Source organism: Scyliorhinus torazame, chromosome 3 (assembly GCF_047496885.1).
Source record: "Scyliorhinus torazame isolate Kashiwa2021f chromosome 3, sScyTor2.1, whole genome shotgun sequence".
Lineage (NCBI taxonomy): Eukaryota > Metazoa > Chordata > Chondrichthyes > Carcharhiniformes > Scyliorhinidae > Scyliorhinus > Scyliorhinus torazame.
In genome coordinates, this window is record NC_092709.1 from 3,642,906 (window position 1) to 3,664,215 (window position 21,310).

The following is a 21,310-nucleotide window of genomic DNA, read 5'->3' on the forward strand; positions in this document are numbered from 1 at the left end:
AGGTGGCCATTCAGCCCTCTGAACCTGTTCTATCATTCAGTTCACTTATTGCTGACCTTATGTCAGTCATCCCTCCTTGATTCCGTAACCCTTAATATCTTTAGCTAACAAATCAACCACACGTTTTAAAATTCTCAATTCATCTTCATCTTAAACATCTCAATCAGATCACCTCTTAACTTTTTTTTCTTTATTCTTTCTTGGGATGTGGGCATCGCCGGCTGGCCCAGCATTTGTTGTCCATCCCTAATTGCTCTTGAACCGAGTAACTTGCTCAGTTCCAGAGGACATATAAGTGTTAACCACATTGCTGTGCATCTGGAGTCACATGTAGGCCAGACCAGGTAAAGACGGCAGATTTCCTTCCCGAAAGGACATGAGTGAACCAGATGGGTTTTTGCAACAGTTGATGATAGTTGTCATGGTCACCATCACTGAGACTAGCTTTATAGTCCTGATTTATTAACTGAATTGAAATTCCACCAGCTGCCAAACCCGTGTCCCCAGAGTATTAGCCTGGGCCTCTAGATTACTAGTCCAGTGACATTCCCACTACACTACCACCTACCCCAAAAGTCTTAAGCCCGTTCTCCTAATTGTAGTACTGGTCTGGTGAATGTACACTGCGCCCATTCCAAGGCCAGTATACATTCACTGAAGTGCGGAGCTCAGAAGTGAATAGTTACTGTGGGTGGGCCGAGTCAGAGTTTTATATAACTGTAGCACGCCATATACAACACTTCAGCCAATGTATATGCCTTTCTGAACACTCTTTAGTTGCTTCTCCAGAATCCAAGCTGATTTTACACAGATGTTTGACCCAGAGCGCTGAGATTGAGTGACTAATGGATTAGTTCACGACTAACTCATCTCTGTGATCTGGTTCTGATTCCAGCCTAGGATGATTCAGTGAAAATCTCTCCCATGTGCTTGTGATGAGGTCCTATTGAGAGTAATGTTCGCTTCGTCTCTGTGCTCTGGTGGCTCTAGACGAGTTTCACAAAGCTGTCCATGAATCAGCAGAGATGGGCAGCGTCAGTCTGGAATTCTTGGAAAAGATCAAGCGAAATCCCTCACTCTATTTATAACGACATCAACACTGCACCAGCAGGTGGTCATTGTCAGTATATTGTGAGCAAAACCTGCATTTTGGGAGGTTCAATGCTACTGGAGATGCAGTACATATAAACATCGAATTAGGAGCAGGAGGAGGCCACTCAGCACCTCGAGCCTGCTCTGCCATTCAATAAGACATGGCTAATCTGATTGTAACCTCAGTCCCAGATTCCCACCTACCCCCATAACCTTTTGCTCCCTTGCTTATTGAAGTGTGCATCTTCATAGCTTTGTGCAACAGGCTATTTATTATGGGATAGGGACCAAATTTGCCCATAAAAGACAATATAAGCCATTTAACTATATTTAGTATTTTTATAAAAACAAAGTACATTAAAATTAAACAAAATGCTACTGACACTCAGCAAGCCAGGCAGTATTTGCGGAGAAACAAGTTCTGATGGATGATAATGGACTGAAACGTTAACTCTGTCTCTGTCTCTCTCTCTCTGTCTGTCTCTCTCTCTCTCTTCCCTCTCCCTGCCCCCCCCACAGATGCCACAAGACCTGCTTCTTTCCAGCACTTAATATTTATTTCAAGACTTCATCGTGCTTGACTAATATTTACAATCCATTCCCAGGAGGACAGAAGTCGTCCTTATATTACTTCAAGTCCCACTAATGGAGCAGAATCGGTTCAGGAGAAGTGGGTTGCCAACAACCCTTACGATGTCCATTATGGTGATGTTCATTATTATAATTACATAGCAGACTGCTGGGACTGGACACTTTATCCAAAAACAAGATTTGCATCTGAATACGGCTTCCAATCTTGGCCATCCTTCTCTACTTTGGAAACGGTCAGTAAAAATGAATCTATTTCTTTAATTTCAATGGCTAGAAATTATTGTTTGGAATCCCTGGACAAATAAACAGATCATGTGATTAAATGGTGTCAGTTTCCTTTTAACTAATTGAAATAATTCCAATAAACCATGTTCATCATACAGCGTTTTCCAATTCTACGCATGATCATTTTACGCATGATCATGGGCAGCACGGTAGCATTGTGGATAGCACAATTGCTTCACAGCTCCAGGGTCCCAGGTTCGATTCCGGCTTGGGTCACTGTCTGTGTCCTGCACATCCTCCCCGTGTGTGCGTGGGTTTCCTCCGGGTGCTCCGGTTTCCTCCCACAGTCCAAAGATGTGCAGGTTAAGTGGATTGGCCATGATAAATTGCCCTTAGTGTCCAAATTGCCCTTAGTGTTGGGTAGGGTTACTGGGTTATGGGGATCGGGTGGAGGTGTTGACCTTGGGTAGGGTGCTCTTTCCAGGGGCCGGTGCAGACTCGATGGGCCGAATGGTCTCCTTCTGCACTGTAAATTCTATGATAATCTGTGATCTGAGCTGAGTCTGTCTGCATTTCTTGCTTTGCAGAAACTGTTGAGATTTCATTAGTCACTGGTATTTTGAATATTGAAATTGTTCTGGGTGACTGCTGATTTGGAAATTTAACAGAGGTGCTTTTCTGTTTTCAGTCACTTGAGCTCTCCTCTTGATATCTAAAACTAGCTTTAGTGGTGAAGGGCATGAATTCAATGCTAGATGTGTTGTTACCTTTGTCTTGTTACATACAGAATTAGTCATTCTTGTTTGTTGCGTAACTTGTACTAATGTTAGTTTGTGCGTGAGCAAGGAGATGGTGTAGCAATGTCATCAGAGTCTTGTGAAACTGGTAATCAGTGTCTCTCTGTTACTGCCACCTGGCTTCACACAGTGAGCAATTCTTGATGTCAGTCGACTATGTTACATTGCGTCCGTAAGGGTCAACCTTCAATGCTCCTGAAGCAGAGACTTTCCAAAGGCACTCTCCATATTGAGAATTTCAGTATTCCTGCCTTGGGAACGTTGGTGATGAAAAGTTAGCATTGAACTGGATGGCACAAAAGGAGGCCATTCAGTCTAACATGCCTCTGCCAGCCCTTTGAAAGAGCTTTTCCAGTTAGTCACATCCCCCCTGCCCTTTCCCCATAGCCCTGCAAGCGTTTTCATTTTCAAATATATATCAGATTCCCTTCTGAAAGTTACGAAACTGCTTCCACCACCTGTTAAGGCAGCACATTCCATTTAAGCACATGATTTATGGTTGCAATCTTTACTGAGTAACGGATTAAATAAATTTAAATGTCCTTCCATTAACTGCAGTTGACTCTTGAAAATGTTTTGGGTAAACGTATAGTTGCATTGGCTAGACATTGTCTTTTTTATTGAAGTGTTCTTTTTTTCTGAGTTTGGGACAGTTATCTGAATTGGATCATGGAAGAGGGCCCTGTGAGGTTTTTTAATCCTCTGCAGTCCCTTCACTCCTGAAAGCATTTACTGCCACACTGCTTTGGTCTTCAGTTTGTTACCCAAGAGGACTGGGAATGTGAACAGTGAAGGCTGAAAGCTGCTGACTATGAGGAACCTCATAATCGATCCTGATGTGCTTTTACATAACAACTTGCATTTATAGAATGCCTCGAAAAGTAAAACGTGGGGATTTAATGTTAGTAATTTTTTAAAAGCTAGGAATGCTGCAGTCAGTTCCACTACTGCCCTGATTAAAACCAGTCTGAGGATTTAACCTGAGGATTTTCCTATCGCTCTGGTTCACAGAAGTTTAATGTCAGAACTATAGGTGATGCCCCATCGGTAGTTTAACCCTTTAAGCAGCAGTGCACCAAAAACCAGCCCATTTCTGATCCATGAGGTTCTTTGATGCTATATATTTGGAATACACCTGAAACTCTTTGCACTTTTCCTTTTTTATTTAAAAGGCATCTTTCTGAAGTAAAGGAAAATGGCTTTGTCACAAATTATATTCAAAGAATATAATGGTGGCACAGTGGTTAGCACTGCTGCCTCACAGGTCCAGGGTCCCAGGTTCAATTCCGGCCTCGGGTGACTGTCTGTGTGGAGTTTGCACGTTCTCCCCGTGTCTGCGTGGGTTTCCTCCGGGTGCTCCGGTTTCCTCCCACAGTCCAAAGATGTGCAGGTTGGGTGGATTGGCCATGAAAATTGCCCCTCAGTATCCAAACTGGGATACGGGGATAGGGCTGGTGCAGACTCAATGGGCTGAATGGCCTCCTTCTGCACTATAGGGATTCTATGATCTGCATATCATCACTTTTGTGAAGACAGAGTGGCCAGGAGGGTAATCAAAATATTTGAGGGAATGTTGTGTCTGAGAGGAAAATGAATGAACTCAAATTTCTGTTCATTTTTATTTGACAAGGTTTCATCGCCTGAAGACTGGTATTACAATAGTCCTTTCATGGATCATCGACAGCACCAGAAAGCTGGCAACAAGATATTGCTGCACCAAACTCAGCTTCACTTTAACCTTTCTCACGCAAAGAATCCCCTACAGAACCTTAAAGATACACTTTACCTTACTCAGGTAGCGACCTAATCAATTGTACCTTTTCAGAATAATTTAATATTTGGAACTTGTGAGAATGAAATGGAAACTCCTTGGAGTTAGCACCCTTTCTATTTTTTTTACTCGATTGTAAGTGCATTATTGGTCAAAGAACAAAGAAAAGTACAGCACAGGAACAGGCCCTTCGGCCCTCCAAGCCTGTGCCGATGTTGCTGTCCGTCTAAACTAAAATCTTCTACACTTCCTGGGTCCGTATCCCTCTATTCCCATCCTATTCATGTATTTGTCAAGATGCCCCTTAAACGTCACTATCGTCCCTGCTTCCACCAGCTCCTCCGGCAGCGAGTTCCAGGCACCCACTACCCTCTGTGTAAACAAACTTGCCTCGTACATCTCCTCGAAACCTTGCCCCTCGCACCTTAAACCTATGCCCTCTAGTAATTGACCCCTCTACCCTGGGAAAAAGCCTCTGACTATCCGTCTATCTGTCTATGCCTCTCATAATTTTGTAGACCTCTATCAGGTCGCCCCTCAACCTCCTTCGTTCCAGTGAGAACAAACCGAGTTTATTCAACCGCTCCTCATAGCTAATGCCCTCCATACCAGGCAACCTCCTGGTAAATCTCTTCTGCACCCTCTCTAAAGCCTCCACATCCTTCTGGTAGTGTGGCGACCAGAATTGAACACTATACTCCAAGTGTAGTCTAATTAAGGTTCTATACAGCTGCAACATGACTTGCCAATTCTTATACTCAATGCCTCGGCCAATGAAGGCAAGCATGCCATATGCCTTCTTGACTACCTTCTCTACCTGTGTTGCCCCTTTCAGTTACCTGTGGACCTGTACACCTAGATCGCTGACTGTCAATACTCTTGAGGGTTCTACCATTCACTGTATATTCCCTACCTGCATTAAACCTTCCAAAATGCATTACCTCACGTTTGTCCGGATTAAACTCCATCTGCCATCTCTCCACCAAAGTCTCCAAACAATCTAAATCCTGCAGTATCCTCTGACAGTCCTCATCGCTATCTGCAATTCCACCAATCTTTGTGTCGTCTGCAAACTTACTAATCAGACCAGTTACATTTTCCTCCAAATCATTTATATATACTACGAACAGCAACGGTCCCAGCACTGATCCCTGCGGAACACCACTAGTTACAGCCCTCCAATCAGAAAACCACCCTTCCATTGGTAGTCTCTGCCTTCTATGACCTAGCCAGTTCTGTATCCATCTTGCCAGCTCACCCCTGATCCCGTGTGACTTCACCTTTTGTACCAGTCTGCCATGGGGGACCTTGTCAAAGGCCTTACTGAAGTCCATATAGACAACATCGACTGCCCTACTTGCATCAATCATCTTTGTGACCTCTTCGAAAAACTCTATCAAGTTAGCGAGACACGACTTCCCCTTCACAAACCGTGCTGCCTCTCGCTAATACGTCCATTTGCTTCCAAATGGGAGTAGATCCTGTCTCTAAGAATTCTCTCCAGTAATTTCCCTACCACTGGCATAAGGCTCACCGACCTGTAGTTCCCTGGATTATCCTTGCTACCCTTCTTAAACAAAGGAACAAAATTGGCTATTCTCCAGCCCTCAGGGACATCACCTGATGACAGTGAGGATCCAAAGATTTCTGTCAAGGCCTCAGCAATTTCCTCTCCAGCCTCCTTCAGTATTCTGGGGTAGATCCCATCAGGCCCTGGGGACTTATCTACTGTAATATTTTTCAAGACGCCCAACACCTCGTCTTTTTGGATCTCAATGTGACCCAGGTCGTCGGATACTGGCTTCTGTACATATAAATACCTATTTTTTATGTATATATATATTTTTTTTAATTAGAATTTTTTCCCATTTTTACAATAACGCAACAAACTCTCAAAACTGGCACAGTACAGCTTAAATACTCCATGCAAATAAGTACAGAAAAAGACAGGAGAACACCAACATAATTGGTTCCGCTTAATCAGTAAAATTGATGCCTCTATTTATGAAGGAAAGACGGTGGATGGATAAGCTACAGAATGGGGAAGAAAAGCAATGAAACATGGTAAAATGGTGCACACCTTCATGTGTAACAATTCCTCATACAACTAAATAAAATATAGGATAAGATTTTTGCGCCCCTTTGGGTGTGCACCAAAGCGTGCCTCCCCCCAACTCCAGATTTCCAGAGCCACCAGTGACACATTAGCACATCTTTTTCTTGGATATGAGATCTGCCTGTACTTCTGCAGGAGCCAGCCAATGACTGTTTAACCCCAAAATAAAGAAAGGGAAATCCAGAAAAAAATCCGCAAAGATATTAGTTCTAAGGAGATATTTTAAATATAACCGCAAGATGCAGCAAATGCCCAAAATCTGGTTCAATACAATTGGTTTAGATCAAACATTGTAATTGTTGCAGTCGGCATCTCCCTTCATACAGAAAATGAAAGGATACCAAAAAGATTAGGGGATCTCAGGATACCACGAAAGTTCACGAGCACGTGGCCCTGTGGTGCACGCCCTCCATAAGGCACAAATAAAAGCGACGCAATATACAAGATTCCTTATGGGGTAAAAAACAACTCAGCCTCCCAAGATCTCCAAACATTCCCAAGAGAAGGGATAATAGGATGTCGCCATTGGTACAAGACGTGACATGGCAGTGAACGCTCTTGAATACAGGGGGCAGTAAATCAAGGATACGTACACCGTGCCGAGACTCGCTACACAGCAGCGCTCACTCCAGCCAAATCAGAGGCACCGTTCAGGCCCCACCATCACCGGAAAACAGAAACTGTTTTCCACCGAAGAAACCCACCGACACGAAGAAGAAGAATCCTGATTAATAAGGAGATCAGGGGTGATGGGGACAAGGCAGGAGAACGGGGATGAGAAACGTATCAGCCATGATTGAATGATGGAGCAAGCTTAATGGGCTGAATGGCATAATTCTGCTCCAATGTCTTATGATCTTAATCAATACACCCATCAACGGGCTATCTCGCAGGGAGATACAACTCTCTTCGCCCCAACAAGATAAGGGAAACCCTCTAGGATTAAATATAACAAATCGGAGCCTGTGTGAGCGCCTCGCCTACCCAGATAAAGAAAGGAAACCCAGAGGGGGAACACCAGGAGTAGCCAATAGGTGTCCGACAAGATCTAGCAATGTACACTTTCGCAAAAAGGATACCTGGGACAGAGTACCATAACTGCCCTCTTCCCAGGGGAGCCCAAGCCTCAAGAAGGAAGTCCCTGTGCAAGGCCACTTGGAGGAGAGGGACCTACTCCTCCATCTGAGGAAAACCTCCAACAGCGCTGAAACAAAGCACTGCGACTCCATTCAGGCCCCTCAGCCAGCAGGATACTACATCCCATGGGGTACCTAATCTGAAGAAGGAGAGCAGTCCAGGAACCCCCAGATAAACACAGTTACTACTGCTCTAACCTACTCAATCACATGACCACTGCCACTACTCGCACAGCCAATAAATATAAAAGACCAACTGCAGAAAGGCTAGATATCCACGGATTAACCACCCATGCTCGGGCGTGCACCAGTACATATTCCCCCTCTACTCCCAACACCAGAGGTGCCAACCAAAACAGAAGGAACCCAGTCTTCTGCAGGATACATGATCTGCCTGTACCTTCATAGGAGACCAGCAAGGATTCCTTAATCCCAGAATAACGGGGGGTCTTCCTCACCCACAATGAGGACTTATAAAGCCATAGCAACAACCTTCAAACCATCTACCTGCCACCCTCCTGTGGCGCTACTCATCTTATTGACAAATAAAGTGAAGGTTATCTAAAAAAAATATACTCCCTCAGTATAAAAGCAAGGATTACAGCACATAAAACAAAGTAGGAACTATTGCACAACCCTCATGTTATACAACCAGCTCCGCATGATTCTCATAATATAACAGGTGACAAACACCTCTGTGTTCATATTTCATATACCCCGTGTCAGGGTAAAAGGCATAACACAAAATCAGAAGTGTAATCAAGGGAACAAAGTTCAAGGTTGTTGATGAATTGCAGGATAATATCGCAGTTCACAGAGCTTGTAAAGGGCAATGCCATGACAGGATGGTCCAAAGCCCCAGGGCCATGTCGTTGTCCCGGAGCCCTGGTAAAGAGAATTCTGGGCGAACACACGACACTCCGGCCGCTTCCAATCCTTCTCAACGAACACAAAGGACAAGACAGCAGAAGACCAGGGTCAGGGCTTCCAACTGACCCCAGGCCTTGAAGACTGGATACAATGTGCTCCATCAAACTCAAAACGCCCAGCCTTCAAATCGAGATTGTGAAAGCATGGCCACCAGTTCTCCAATTCGGACGGGAATTCACCTCAGCTCCCCGCAGGAGGCAGGGCATGAATACTTCTTGTCTGGCCCCATCTCCCCGAATCAACCAGGATACCATGCAGCAGGATTTACAAGGACTGATGGTGTGTTCCCACAAAGGAAACTGCCCTATTGACTGATAGGATTCTCTTCTCCACTTCATCCATTCTCTAGGATATCTTGCAGATCATCTGTGTGAGCACCAATCATCTCTGCCCGAGAGCTGAGACCGAGAGCTCAGAGCTTGCGAAAACGCAGCCGCTCCTGCTCCTACACTACATCTCGTGACCCCCCCACCCCCCCATAAATATCTGTTTAATTGGATAAATAAAAGTATCTAGATTGCTGGTGTTGAACAATGCCAACTGGTAACCCAGTGACTCAGCTCCCAGGTTTGCATGTGTTGTTTGATCTCATAGGATCATGAGAACTAGGAGTAGGCCATTCAGCCCTTCGAACCTGCTCCACCATTTAATATGATCAGAGCTGATCTATTGTGGCCTTAACTCCACTCTCTTCCCCGTCCTCATAACCCTTAATCCTTTATCAATTAGAAGTCTATCTCAGCCTCCATTGCTCTCTGGGGAAGAGAATGGAAAGACTAACAACCCTTTGAGAGAAGACATTTCTCCCCATAAGTGCAAGACCCCTAATTTTAAAACTGTTTCCTAATTCTAAATTCCCCCACGAGAGGAAACATCTCTCTGGGTCCTACCTGTCAAGCCCCCTCAGTATTTCTATGTTTCAATGAGAACACCTCTGATTCTTCTAAACTCCAGTGAGTATAGACCCAACCTGCTTAACCTTTCCTCATAAGACAACCTCTACATCCCAGGAATTAGCTTAGTGAACCTTCTCTGAACTGCTTTTAATGCAAGTATAATCCCAAGTCAGGTGATCAAAACTACAGCAGTTCTCCAGGTTCAGCTGGGCAAACAGGTCAATGCTGAACTCTTAACAGGACTAGACAGGGTGGATGCAGGGAAGATGTTACCAATGACGGGTGTGTCCAGAACCAGGGGTCACAGCCTGAGGATTCTGGGTAAACTATTTCGGACAGAGATAAGGAGACATTTCTTCACACAAAGAGTGGTGAGCCTGTGGAATTCATTCCCACAGGAAGTAGTTGATGCTAAAACATTGCATATATTCAAGAGGCGGCTGGATATAGCACTTGGGGAGAATGGGATCAAAGCTATGGGGAGAAAGCAGGATTAGGCTATTGAGTTGGATGATCAGTATTGATGGTGATGAATGGCGGAGCAGACTCGAAGGGCCAAAAGGCCTCCTGCTCCTATCTTCGATGTATCTATGTATCTATAACATAAATGCTTCATTGCAGACTTGGAAACCTGACACAGGTGTTTTGCACAATTCCCTGTTAATGATTTTTAAAGTAGAATTGGACATGGTTTTACTGAGCTCCAGCAGTCAGTTCATCGAGTTCCCACTGTGAAGGGTGGTGGGGTGGGGGAGGGTTTGGAGGTGAAGGAATTGGGAATATGAATTGTTTTCCCGTGATTGGAGAAAAAAAGAACAAAATGGTTTTGACGAAAACCTAATAGAATTTTTACTTGGAGATAACAATATTTCAGTGGCTTCGCATAAAATAGGATCACTTAAAAGGGATGCATCACGTTAAAGATTTTCAACTTTTTATTTTGAACCTTTGAAAATTTTAAATAGCATTAAGTTTGAGAGGTACAGATTTAAGCCATTTTAAATCATTGACTAAGTCTTATTTTTATTTAATAACATTGATATGTGTCCATCGTAAATGTGACCTCCTTGTACTTACAAACAGGTGATGCAATCACAATGTATAAAAGCACAAACTGAATTCTACCGTCGAAGTCAAAGTGAGATCATCAATGGCCAAGGTTTGACAATGGGCGCATTATACTGGCAGCTTAATGACATCTGGCAGGCGCCCTCCTGGGCTTCCATTGGTATGCATTTTCAAACATAAAGTCATCGTTGCATTTCTTGACCTCTATTTCAGGCTGAAAACCTTTCTTCAAACCAATTTGAGAGAATCTACTGAATGTTTTATTTGAGGAAAGATGTAGTGGCTTTGGACGCAGTTCAGAGGAGGTTCGCTAGGTTGATTCCAGAGATGATGGGTTTGTCGTATGATGAGAGATTGAACAGTTTAGGCCGATACTCTCTTGATTTTAGAAGAATGAGGGGAGATCAAATTGAGGTGCACAAGATGATAAACGGTATGGATAAAGTCGACATGGAGCGGATTGTGGGGTAATCTAGAACGAGAGGTCATAGTCTCCGGATACGAGATAGCAGATTTAAAACTGAATTGAGGAGAAACTACTTCTCCCAAAGGGCTGTGAATCTGTGGAATTCGCTACCCCAGAGTGTGGTGCATGCTGGGACAGTGAGTAAATTTAAGGAAGAGTTAGACATTTTTAATTAGTAATGGGTTGAAGGGTGATATAGAACGGGCAGGACGGTGGAGTTGAGGTCAGGATGGGATCAGCCATGATCGAATGGCGGAGCAGACTCGATGGGCCAAAATGCATAATTCTGCTCCCATATCTTATAACTTATGAACTTATGTTTTAATATCTGCACATCGGGTCAGCAAGTTATGGATGGTCTTAAAACGTTCTCATTACAAAATAATCAGCGGGTTAAATCCCCTGAGATTGTGTTGGTGAGGAATATGTATTTATATCGCACCTTTCACAATCACGACAACGCAAAACTATTTGCAGCCAATGATATTATAGTTACTGTTGTGATGTAGGAAATGTAACAGCCAATTTAGGAACACCCAACTCCCAGAATCAACAATGATGACCAGATTATCTGTTTCAGTGCTGCTGGGGAGGGCAGTGGGGTAACTGCCTCTTCATCCAGTACTGCCATGTACACAATCTTTTCTGTCCACCTGGGAGAACTAATGTTTAACATTTCATCAAAAAGACAGCTCTCCAACAATGCAGCACTCCCACAGTACTGAACGGGAGTGTCAACCGACATTTGTGCTTAAATCTTTGGAGCCTTGGAGACTTGAACCCACAACCGTCTGACTTCCGAGTCAAAAGTATTTCTGCTACCCGAGTTTGAATCCCGGCCCTGGGTTACTGTCCGTGTGGAGTCTGCACGTTCTCCCCGTGTCTGCGTGGGTTTCCTCCAGGTGTTCCGGTTTCCTCCCACAAGTCCCGAAAGACGTGCTGTTAGGTAATTTGGACATTCTGAATTCTCCCTCTGTGTACCCAAACAGGCGCCAGAATGTGGCGACTAGAGGATTTTCACAGTAATTTCATTGCAGCGTTAATGTAAGCCTACTTGTGACAATAAAGATTATTATTATATTTGCGGGTGGTGACTGCTGTACTTTCCTGTCAGCACACTCAGAGTATTGAGATCACTGCCTGAACATTGTTTATTGAAAACAGAAGCACTGTTGTCTTACACATGTGCATTTATACAAAGTAGCTCTGGATTGATGCGAGCTGGGTGTATAACATCACCTTAATTGACGCAAGACCCTCTCCAAGAGAGAACTTTTCCCACTTCAGCTTGGAAATGGTGGAAATATAAATGTAATTATAGTGTCAAGGCAGGTTTGAAAACTATCTTTTTTCAATTTCACATTTTAGACTGAAATGTTTGTGGTGGTTTTTTAAAAAAAGCTTGTGCACAGCTACCTGAAGACAAAAAATAAAATGTTACTGATCAACTATTTCAAAATAACTTCCTGGGTTTGAAATGTTGTCACCATTTACAGTTGTAAACCCTAAAATTATACAATTATAATTTTCTTCATTTGTAACATCTAACCGTTGCACAATAACATTGGAGCTGCAGTAAAGCGTGTAGCTTGGTGTCTGGGTACACCAAGTTATTGTTACCTCTCCTTGTGAGTTTGGGAAATTTCTGTAGAAGACCGATATTACTGTCAGATAAATATTAGGTGCAAAGTACAATCGCAGACTGGAGTGCCCACTGGACAAGAAAGGTAAGCAACTGAAACCAGGGAATTTGAGCCAGTTCACCGAGAATATGTAGTGAGGAAATCACTAGTGGTTATCGCAGGATAACTGTTATAACCTGCCTACTGACGATTGGCTGGGGACTAATGACTATCCCACAATCCTATGGGAGTATGAACTTCCCCAATGAGGGGGGCGGAGAAACTCCTACTATAAATAAGCTGGCCAGTCCAGGAACCAGGAAGGAGAAGGTAGCAAGGGAAGTTACTGCTACTGTTATGTTTATATTGTTATAGTAAATAAACGTTATTATTTTGTATCCTTAAAACTCGTGCTGGATTCTTCGGGGCCCTTATAAAACTGGTGACGAAGGTAAAAGTGAATAGCTGTCTACACTGCTGAAGCCACCTCCCTGGATTTTTGTTGGATACAGGTTGGAAGTTGTTTTCTATTATACCATGCCTCTGTACGGACGTTTGGATGTTTTTGATGCTGCGCTGGAAAGCTGGAACCAGTACACACAACGGATGCGTTACTATTTCCGGGCAAACAATATCACTGAAAACGAGCGCCAGGTGGTCATATTGCTCACCGCCTGCGGGCCGCATACGTTTGGGGTGATTAGGAGCCTTACGTACCCAGCTGCGCCGGACACCAAAACGTTTGACGAACTTGTGAATATAGTGGGGCAACACTTTAACCCAACCCCGTCCACGATAGTCCAGCGTTACCGGTTTAATACCGCTGAGAGGACCCCTGGAGAATCCCTTGCCGATTTTTTATCCAGGCTACGCGGGATTGCGGAATACTGTGACTATGGTGAGACCTTGTCAGAAATGTTACGCGACCGTTTGGTTTGCGGTATTAACAATGCGGCCACCCAGAGAAAGTTGTTAGCGGAGCCAACATTGACTTTTCAACAGGCAATACAAATAGTCTTGTTCCGAGAGAGCGCAGAGCGAGGAGTACAGGAGCTACAGGGAATGGAAGTGCATGCCTTGGGGCGCAACCCTTTCCGCCCAAAAACGTCCCCCCGCACTCCTGCGGTACCTTGGGCGAGGCAACGACCAGACCGACGCCAGTGGCCATCGGACATTCCTCCCCGAAGGGAGCCTTCTCCAGAGCCAATGGATGAGGAGCCATGTCCGTGTCAGACTTGTAGGCGCCGACCCCGTCGCGGACGGCGGTCCTGGGGACGCCAGAGGCGCCGTCGTTCCGACCGAAACTGGGACCAGCCCAGGGGCCGTAACTGGGACCAGCCCAGAGGCCGTACCTTCCATGTGGATGAACCTGCGGCGACCACACCTGAGGACGTGGAGACGGAGGACGACTGCCTGCAGCTGCATTGTGTGGCAGCTCCCCGTGTGGCCCCCATTAAGGTGACAGTACGGGTCAATGGCCACCCGCTGGAGATGGAGTTGGATACTGGCGCAGCGGTCTCCGTGATTGCCCAGAGGACATTCGACCGCATCAAGCAGGGTATACAGACCCTTACATTAACTGACTCACAGGCCAGGTTGGCCACCTACACGGGGGAACCACTGGACATTGCAGGAACTACAATGACCCCTGTTGTCTATGGACGCCAGGAGGGGCGTTTCCCACTTATCGTATTGCGTGGCCATGGGCCCAGCCTGTTGGGTCGGGACTGGTTGCGCCATTTGCGGTTGCAATGGCAGCACATCCTCCAAACGGTTTCTGGAGGGTTGACTGAGGTGCTAGGACGATACCCAGAGGTATTCCAGCCTGGTTTGGGGAAAATAAAAGGGGCCGTAGCCCGTATCCAAGTTGAACCAGGAGCCACGCCGCACTATTTCCGGGCGCGCCCAGTGCCTTACGCCTTGCTCAAGAAGGTAGAAGGGGAGCTCACTCGTTTGGAGAGTTTGGGTATTATCAGGCCCGTCCGTTTTGCTGACTGGGCAGCACCAATTGTACCAGTAATGAAGCCAGATGCCACAGTTCGCTTGTGTGGCGACTATAAACTTACAGTGAATACAGTTTCCCGACTCGACCGATACCCAATGCCTCGCATAGAGGATCTCTACGCGAAACTTGCAGGCGGACTCTCATTCACAAAATTAGATATGAGTCACGCCTACCTGCAGTTGGAGCTGGACCCTGCCTCCCGACCATATGTAACAATTAACACACACCGGGGCCTGTATGAATATACACGGTTGCCCTTTGGAGTATCCTCTGCCTGCGCAATTTTTCAACGTGTTATGGAGGGCATTTTGAGAGGTTTACCACGTGTGGCTGTCTACCTAGATGACGTGTTGATTACAGGGACGTCGGAGCAAGAGCATTTGGAAAATCTGGAGGCTGTCCTTAAACGCCTTTCGGAGGCTGGAGTCCGTTTATGTCACACAAAGTGCGTATTTCAGGCAAAAGAAGTAGTCTACCTAGGTTATCGGGTGGACCGCGATGGTCTGCACCCCGTCGCAGAGAAGGTGCGTGCAATTCAACATGCCCCCACCCCGACTGACACTTCGCATCTTTGTTCTTTTCTCGGTCTCGTAAACTATTACGGGAAGTTCCTCCCCAATCTGGCAACTACGCTGGCCCCCTTACACCTGCTGCTAAAGAAAAATCACACCTGGGTTTGGGGTCAGCCGCAAGAAACCGCTTTCCGGCGGGTAAAGCAACAATTGTCGTCGTCTGGGTTACTAACCCACTATGATCCGGGAAAGCCTTTGCTCGTCACATGTGGTGCATCCCCGTATGGTATTGGGGCTGTCCTGTCCCACAAGATGGAGAACGGGGCCGAGCGACCGATAGCTTTCCCCTCCCGCACATTGACTGCAGCGGAGAAAAAGTACGCGCAGATCGAGAAGGAGGGCCTGGCAGTGGTTTTCGCGGTGAAACGCTTCCACCAGTATGTGTACGGCCGCCATTTCACTATCGTGACTGATCATAAGCCCCTGCTGGGACTCTTCAGAGAGGATAAGCCAATACCGCCCATTGCTTCTGCATGGATCCAGCGCTGGGCTTTGTTGCTTGCTGCATACGAGTATTCTCTGGAGCACAAACCAGGTACGCAGATAGCAAATGCCGACGCACTGAGCCGATTGCCTTTATCAACCGGCCCCATGTCGACCCCCACGACCGGTGAGGTGGTCGCAACCCTACATTTTATGGACACCTTGCCTGTCACGGCATCACAGATCCGTGAGTGGACCCAGACGGAGCCAGTCCTGTCAAAGGTTCGGCACATAGTCCTGTATGGTGGGCAGCATAGACAACTCCCAGGCGAGTTGCGGGCATTTTCCTCCAAGCTGTTAGAGTTCAGCGTGGAAGACGGCATCCTCTTGTGGGGGACGCGTGTGATTGTCCCGGAAAAAGGCCAGGAGCTGATACTAACAGACTTGCACAATGGGCATCCGGGCGTGACCAAGATGAAAATGTTGGCCGGAGTTATGTCTGGTGGCCAGGCCTCGACACCAACATTGAGAAGGTGGCCCAAAACTGCTCCATTTGCCAGGAGCATCAGAAGCTTCCGTCGGCCGCGCCCCTACATCACTGGGAATGGCCAGGGCGGCATTGGGCACGCTTACATGCAGATTTCGCAGGCCCTTTTCAGGGATCCATGTTCCTTCTACGAATTGACGCCCAGTCCAAATGGCTGGAGGTGCATAAGATGCAGGGGACAACGTCCTGCGCAACAATTGAAAAAATGCGTTTATCATTTAGCACACATGGCCTCCCCGAGGTGCTGGTCACGGATAATGGCACTCCATTCACGAGTGAGGAGTTTGCTAGGTTTACAAAGACGAACGGCATCCGCCATATCCGCACTGCCCCTTACCACCCGGCTTCAAATGGGTTGGCAGAGCGTGCAGTGCAAACATTCAAAAGAGGCCTAAAGAAGCAGTCTTCCGGATCAATGGACACGAGACTGGCTCGGTTTTTGTTTACGTACAGGACCACCCCCCATACAGTGACTGGGGTAGCTCCCGCAGAACTCCTAATGGGCCGGAGACTTCGCACCCGCCTTAGTATGGTCTTCCCGGACATTGACGCAAAAGTACGCCGCACACAAGAACGGCAGGGACCGGGATTGTCTCGGCATCGTCCGATTCGGCAGTTTGCTCCCGGTGACCCAGTATTCGTGCGGAATTTTGCTGGTGGTGCCCAATGGGTTCCTGGTGTAATCTTTCGCCAAACGGGCCCTATATCGTACCAAGTGCAAGCCCAGGGTCGTCTCCAGCGAAAACATGTAGACCACGTCCGGTCCAGAAGATCATCCCCGCAAAAGATTCCCCGCCCCCGGAGCTCAGTTCAACAGCGGCAAAGACCAGAAACAAGGGAAGGTAGTCCTCCAAATCTTCCACTGGTGCCTCACTCGAAGCCTGCGCAGGTCGTGACGGGACCGAATGGGGATAGAGACGCTGACTTGACGGAGGCAGCAGACTCTGACTCCGAGATGGAGACACAGGATGAATCAGAGGGGGAATCCTCGGGTCCACAGGCCGTGGATGCACAACTGCGCCGTTCATCACGGAAGCGCCGGTCTCCGTCTCGTTATACGCCGCCTGATCCAGCGCCGCGTGCAAATGGCGTCCGGCCTGCGGCCAAACGAGTTTGACGCCTTCCTTCGCCAGGGCCTACGGTGGATTCCTTGGACTTTGGGGGGGAGGGATGTTATAACCTGCCTATTGACGATTGGCTGGGGACTAATGACTATCCCACAATCCTATGGGAGTATGAACTTCCCCAATGAGGGGGGCGGAGAAACTCCTACTATAAATAAGCTGGCCAGTCCAGGAACCAGGAAGGAGAAGGTAGCAAGGGAAGTTACTGCTACTGTTATGTATATATTGTTATAGTAAATAAACGTTATCATTTTGTATCCTTAAAACTCGTGCTGGATTCTTCGGGGCCCTTATAAAAATAACTGAAAACTAGAAAACTTCCAGCTGACCAGGAGCATGGATTTGGAAAGAGTAGTGCCTGTCTGACCAAACTAATTGAATTTTTAAAAGATATGACTGAAGTAATGAAAAGGGGAATGTCTGTGCATGTTATTTATATGGACTTCCAGAAAGCCATTGATGAAGTTCCTTATAAGAGATTCTTATCTAAAGTTGAATGTCACTGAATTGAAGGAATATTGTTAACCTGGTTCGGAGGTTAGCTGAGTGTTAAGAGACAGGACAGCAGGTATTATAACTGGCAGGATGTGACCACTAGTATCCTGCAAGGGTCTGCTTGGGGGCTGGTTTAGCACACTGGGCTAAATCGCTGACTTTTAAAGCAGACCAAGCAGGCCAGCAGCACGGTTCAATTCCCGTACCAGCCTCCCCGAACAGGCGCCGGAATATGGCGACTAGGGGCTTTTCACAGTAACTTCATTGAAGCCTACTTGTGACAATAAGCGATTTTCATTTTCATTTCAAATATTCATCATGATTATTAATAACTTAGATGATGGAACCGAAAGCCGGTCACAAGGACGGTCAGCATTGTAAGTATTGCCAATAGAAGCATAACATTACAAGGACATTTTGATAGATTAAGTGAATGGGTCGAAGTGGATAGTGGATTTTATTGTGAGCAAATTGAATTTTTGACAACATTGACAAATTTGACAATGTTATTGTGAGGCACAGTGGTTAGCACTGCTTCCACACAGTGGCGGGGACCCGGGTTCAATTCCTGACTCGGGTGATTGTCTGTGTGGAGTTTGCATGTTCTCCCTGTGTCTGCGTGGGTTTCCTCCGGGTGCTCCGGTTTTCTCCCACAGTCCAAAGAGGTCCAATATCATGAAATTTTCAAGATTTTAAGGTGAACAGGTAGCGTAGATAGAGAGAAACTATTTCCACTGGTTTGCGAGACTGGAACTAGGGGCCAGACATTTCAGAAGGGAAATTAGAAAATGCCTTGACACTGAAATAATGGTTGAAGTTTTGAACACCTGTAAATTTGGCAATTAATGATAGTTCAATTGTTAATTTTAAATTTGAGGAAAATAGTTTTTGGTTAACCAAAGATATTGGGCTGGATTCTCCTTTCACGGGACTAAGTCCACACGCCGGCGGGAAAACCGGCGCGAACCACTCTGGTGTCAACAGCCCCCGAAAGTGCGGATTTCTCTGCACTTCCGGGGGCTAGGTGGACGTGGGAGGGGTGGCGCAGCGCCAGCTGACGCCGAAGGGACTGCGCGAGTTAGCGCATGCGCCGAAGGGCCGACATGATCTCGCGCATGCGCAGAACCACTGGCGTGGTTCTGTGCAGACCGGCCGCCGTATTCTGGCGCATGTGCAGGGTTGTCTTCTCCGCGCCAGCCATGGCGAAGTCCTACAGGGACTGGCGCAGAAGGAAGGAGTGCCCCCACGGCACAGGGCCCCCCTCAGATCGGTGGGCCCCAATCGCGGGCCAGGCCACCGTGGGGCCCGGATCCCCCCCGCGCCGCCCCCCCCCCCCCCCCCCCCCCCCCCCCAGGACCGCCCCAGCCGACTTACCTGCCAGGTCCCGCCGTGTGGGACCTTGTCTAATCCACACCAGCGGGACTGGCCAGAAACGGATGGCCGCTCAGCCCATCGGGGCCCGGAGAATTGCCGGGAGGGCCGCTGCCATCGGCCCCCGACCGGCGTGGCGTGAACCCCGCCCGAAACCGGGCGCCGGAGAATACGGCAGAGGGCGGTGGGGCGGAATTCACACTGAATTCCGCTGATTAAGTAATTAAGGTGTGGCATGATGGCACAGTGGTTAGCACTGCTGCCTCACCACGCCAGGGACCATGGTTCAATTCCGGCCTTTGGTCACTGTCTGTGTGGAGTTTCATGTTCTCCCCGTATCTGGTGGGTTTCCTCCGGGTGCTCCGGTTTCCTCCCGCAGTTCAAAGATGTGCAGGTTAGGTGGATTGGCCATGATCAATGTGCAGGGTTACAGGGATAGGGTGGCAGAGTGGACCTAGGTAGAGTGCTCTTTCAGAGCGTCAGTGCAAACTCGATTGGCCAAATGGTCTCCTCCTGCACTGTAGGAATTCTATGGAAACCAGAATTCCCTGATGATGTTCATGTTCTAATATGGGGCAAAGGAGGATTTATGGAGTTTGGTTGCAGATTGACTGACCTTGTTGAATTGTGGATCAGGCTCAAGGAGCTGAATGGTTTCCTCTTCCTATGTACGTACGTAATATTTCCCATGGCATTTCAGTAGAACATTCATAGAGGCATTGTAGAGAGACCCGTACTGTTTCCTCTCTGGCCGTGACTGAGTTAACAATGCTTCAGTTAATTTTTGATCAGTTGGCAAGAGAGGACTTGGTGGCAGAACAGGAGGGCAGCAGCTTTTTGTTCAGCGGGCAGTGATACAAGGAACTGCTTCGTGTTTTTCTCCGGCTCCAGTTTTATCCTTGGTTTGAGGGATGTGTGGTGAGCTGGGTGCTTTAATATATTCTCTGTGGCTAAGACATTGACCTTTGTGTGAGGAAAACAAAGGTGGTTTTAGGGATTTATATTTGTATTGGTAAACATTGGAAATGAGGTATAGTTTTAAGTGGGTTTAATTTAATGGTTCTGTGTCTGGAAGAGTAAAACCTTTGGTTAGATTCATGTTGGACAAAGGTGTATGTATGTGTGTGAGTTGGTTAAGTGCCAAATGTGTGTTGTGCCGAGAGAGAGCTACGGTGTGAAGAATAAATAAATGTTGAAGCATGTGGGTGTTGCCTCGCGACTGGAGCCTTGTAAGGTAGAGGCTTTTTAGTTTTAGTTTAGCTAATTTGTGGGTAGTTGGAGATAGGTAGTGAGAGCGAAGGCAGCTCTCACAGCTGTTAGAAGCAGCTGTGTTTAAAAGGCTAGTCGAAAAGCCATGCCATGGAGTAATGGTTTAGAAAACAAGTGTCGAGATCTTAAGAGCAGTTAGTTAAGGAAGCTAGAGAAATGATGAGAAGTTTCGAAGAAGTCTGAGGGTAAAGGTACTAGAATAGAGAACTGTTAAGTAAAGTCACAGAGTTGAAAAGACATTTTAGAAGAACAAAGGGAGATCAAATTGAGGTATGCAAGATGATAAAAAGGCTGATGGACTTGAGGTTGTTTTCGTTGGAGAGAAGAAGGTTAAGAGGAGACTTAATAGAGGCATACAAAATGATCAGGGGGTTGGATAGGGTGGACAGTGAGAGCCTTCTCCCGCGGATGGATATGGCTGGCACGAGGGGACATAACTTTAAATTGAGGGGTAATAGATATAGGACAGAGGTCAGAGGTAGGTTCTTTACGCAAAGAGTAGTGAGGCCGTGGAATGCCCTACCTGCTACAGTAGTGAACTCGCCAACATTGAGGGCATTTAAAAGTTTATTAGATAAACATATGGATGATAATGGCATAGTGTAGGTTAGATGGCTTTTGTTTCGGTGCAACATCGTGGGCCGAAGGGCCTGTACTGCGCTGTATTGTTCTATGTTCTATGTTCTATAAAAGATATGGATAAAGTAGATGTGGAGCAGAAGCCTGTTGTGGGGGCATTCTAAAACAAGAAGTCATAAAGAGGTAGCAAATTTAAAACAGAGTTCAGGAGAAAC

The 21,310-nt window shown here is 46.6% G+C and overlaps 1 protein-coding gene across 2 annotated transcripts in view; it reads left to right on the forward strand.

Annotated features, from left to right (window-relative positions):
* manba (mannosidase, beta A, lysosomal) overlaps positions 1–21,310 on the forward strand; it is a 159,278-nt gene that overhangs the window by 119,061 nt on the left and 18,907 nt on the right. For both annotated transcript variants that reach the window (XM_072495205.1, XM_072495206.1), the window contains 3 exons: positions 1,698–1,916; positions 4,336–4,500; positions 10,638–10,782. In XM_072495205.1, coding sequence (XP_072351306.1) covers positions 1,698–1,916; positions 4,336–4,500; positions 10,638–10,782 — 529 coding nt within the window. The remainder of the gene's footprint in view (positions 1–1,697; positions 1,917–4,335; positions 4,501–10,637; positions 10,783–21,310) is intronic.